Here is a 2,855-nt window from a genome sequence, read left to right on the forward strand (position 1 = left end):
AAAGACATCACTCAGGACACCAAAAGAGATGCAAACGTCTTACCCACGGAGGCTACAAGTGCAAACACTTCCAGCATCTCCTCGCAGTACAAAAGTCTCTGAGCCGCATCAAGGAGCCCCCACTCCTCCTGAGAGAAGGCAATGGCCACGTCCTCAAAGTTCATATCCTGTCATAATGGGGACAGTTCAGCACATGATCAATTCCTTCCTAGGATTCCAAGTTTTTCATACCCCTCACCCTCCACATCCACCTGCTCACTCCACTTCCCACCTCAGAAAATATTCCAGGGCTTGGTGCCAATTCTGAATGACACTGTGTCTTCCCAAAACAACACCAGGCAAATGGGTGGATAAACGTTACCTGAGCTCTGGGTCTGGCATGTGGGCCACATTGCATCTTGTTAACATGGTGAGTGTCACAAACAAAGATTGGAAAGAAAAGTTTGTTTTGGGACAATTGTGAATGATTTGACATTGGAATTCTTAGGCCATTGGAATTGGTCGGCAAACTGCAGCTTGCAAGCCACATGTGGCTCTTTGGCCCTTTGAGTGTGGCTCTTCCACAAATAACACGTGAATAGTGCGATTTGAACTTCGTGGCCCATGCGCAGAAGTCGGTATTTTGTGGGAGAGCCACACTCAAAGGGCCAAAGAGCCACATGTGGCTTGCGAGCCGCAGTTGGCCGACCACTGCCTTAGGCAATACCATTGTGGGCTCCCAGATTGTCCCTCCAAGAAACAAAAACATGATATTAATCTTCACCCATATGACCCTAACCCCAGGATCTGAGGCCATCCCTTTAACACTACCATCTGCGCATAAGTGTTTTGTTTTTTAAAATCCTCACCTGAGGATATTTTTTCACTGATTTTAGATAGAGGAAGGGAGGGAGAAGTCTGAGGCCATCCCTTTAACACTACCATCTGCACATAAGTGCGATTGGTTGCCTCCCGCATGTGCCCCAAGTGGGGCCTGAGATCGAACCTGCAACCCAGGTACACATACATGGTCTTGACTAGGAACCGAACCCTCAAGCCTTCAGTGTGTGGGCCTACAGTCTAACCATTGAGTAACACCAGCCAGGACTGCACATAATTCCTTGAATCACACCTCCCTCACACAGCTGGTCTCCCAGAACAACTTCAAAGATAACACAAACATGTGATGATGAGGATAATTTATTCCCTGAACAGTGTCTTTCCCTGGATTCTAATTTTATCATCTCCCTAATCTATCCCAGGCTTACACTTCTCCCTTCCCCATGCCAGTGCATTTTCATGGCCCAGTGGCACTGATGCCCACTGTCTCACCAAGGTCCTGCTGGTCAGTGCATCAGCCCGAGAGAGCAACGGGCAGGTGGGCAGATAAATGGCACGTAAGCTTTGAACCTGACACACGAGACCACAACCCCTCTTTTCAGGTAATTCTAAGGGGTTTCTCTATTGTTCCCTCCAGACACCGTCCCGAACTCCTCCTCCCCATCGCATGCCCTTAACAGGCAAAACATAAAACTCTGATATCTCCCAAAGAAAGTTACTCTTCATACTACTGATTTCCTCACAGTTGATGGTACTTCCATTCCTACAGCTGCTGAAACCATACTGTTATGTTAACCCTGACTCCTACCTCTCTCTCTCTCTCAACCTTCAAATTAGAAATTCCAGGTTGTGCCCTGGCTGGGTTGCTTAGTTGGTTGGAGCATCGTCACAATAAACCAAGGTTGCTGGTTCAATCCCATGTCAAGGCACATAAAAGAATCATTAGTTGGATTAACTAATAATAATAATAAACCAAGGTTGCAGGTTCAATCCCATGTCAAGGCACATAAAAGAATTTTAGTTCTATATAATAAAAGGCTAATATGCAAATCGACCAAGCAGTGGAATGATAGATCACTATAATGCACACTGACCACCAGGGGGCAGACGCTCAATGCAAAAGCTGCCCCCTGGTGGTCAGTGCACTCCCACAGGGGAAGCACTGCTCAGCCAGAAGCTGGGCTCACAGCTGTGAGCGGAGCAGCTGTAGCAGGAGCCTCTAACTAAGGATGTCCGACTGCTGGCTTAGGCCCGCTCCCTGCGGGGACTGCGAGAGGGCGCAGGCAGGGCTGAGGGACCCCCCAAGTGAAAGAATTTCGTGCACCAGGCCTCTAGTCAATAAATAAAATAATTTTTAAAAATCCAAGTGCCCACATGTAAAATAGTGATCTAGAATCCAAATGCTTCTCCTACCTCCATGGCCACCCTCCTGGTCCAGTTAGTGTCACACTCACCCAGACTATGGCAGCAGCCCCTCCCTGGTCTCCTCCCACCTCCCTCGGACCATACCGCTCTCCATGCTGCCGCCACAGGGAGCCTAAGGAGACCTGGGTCAGATCCCCTCCCTCCAGGGCTGGCAAAGGTCCCATGGCCCCCACTACCTGCAGACAGACACCCAACTTGTCACAAAGATGGTCTAGTCCTCACTCCTGTCCCACTCTTCTCAGCTCCCACGAGAACAAAAGGACACCTGCGGGTCCCCAAACCAGCTCAACCCCACCTCTCAGACCCCACACATAGAAACCTAGGGCTGGGAGGGCCTCCCACCTCTCATTCCACTCGTTGCCAAAACCAGGGTCCACGTCATAAAGCCTCAGCCGTGGCCTTAGGACTCTGGGCTGAGTGTCCCCGGGGCCCAGGGCAGGAAGAGGGGCCGACAGCCCCAGGGGCACCACGACCTCAGAGGCCACCAGAGAGTGAGGCCCTGACAGGAGCCCCACAGCCCTGTCCCCTCAGCGGCTCTGCCCCCGCAGGAACCGGTGGGAACTAAAGGGCTGAGGGCCGGGCACCCACCCCAGGACCCAGGAGATCAAGCC

General features: G+C 51.0%; 1 protein-coding gene across 1 annotated transcript in view; it reads right to left on the reverse strand.

Annotated features, from left to right (window-relative positions):
* LOC102766137 (zinc finger protein OZF) overlaps positions 1-2,855 on the reverse strand; it is a 19,403-nt gene that overhangs the window by 15,300 nt on the left and 1,248 nt on the right. The window contains exon 2 of the mRNA XM_015559901.1: positions 44-167. Coding sequence (XP_015415387.1) covers positions 44-167 — 124 coding nt within the window. The remainder of the gene's footprint in view (positions 1-43; positions 168-2,855) is intronic.

This window comes from Myotis davidii, unplaced genomic scaffold (genome assembly GCF_000327345.1).
Source record: "Myotis davidii unplaced genomic scaffold, ASM32734v1 scaffold255, whole genome shotgun sequence".
Taxonomy (NCBI): Eukaryota; Metazoa; Chordata; class Mammalia; order Chiroptera; family Vespertilionidae; genus Myotis; species Myotis davidii.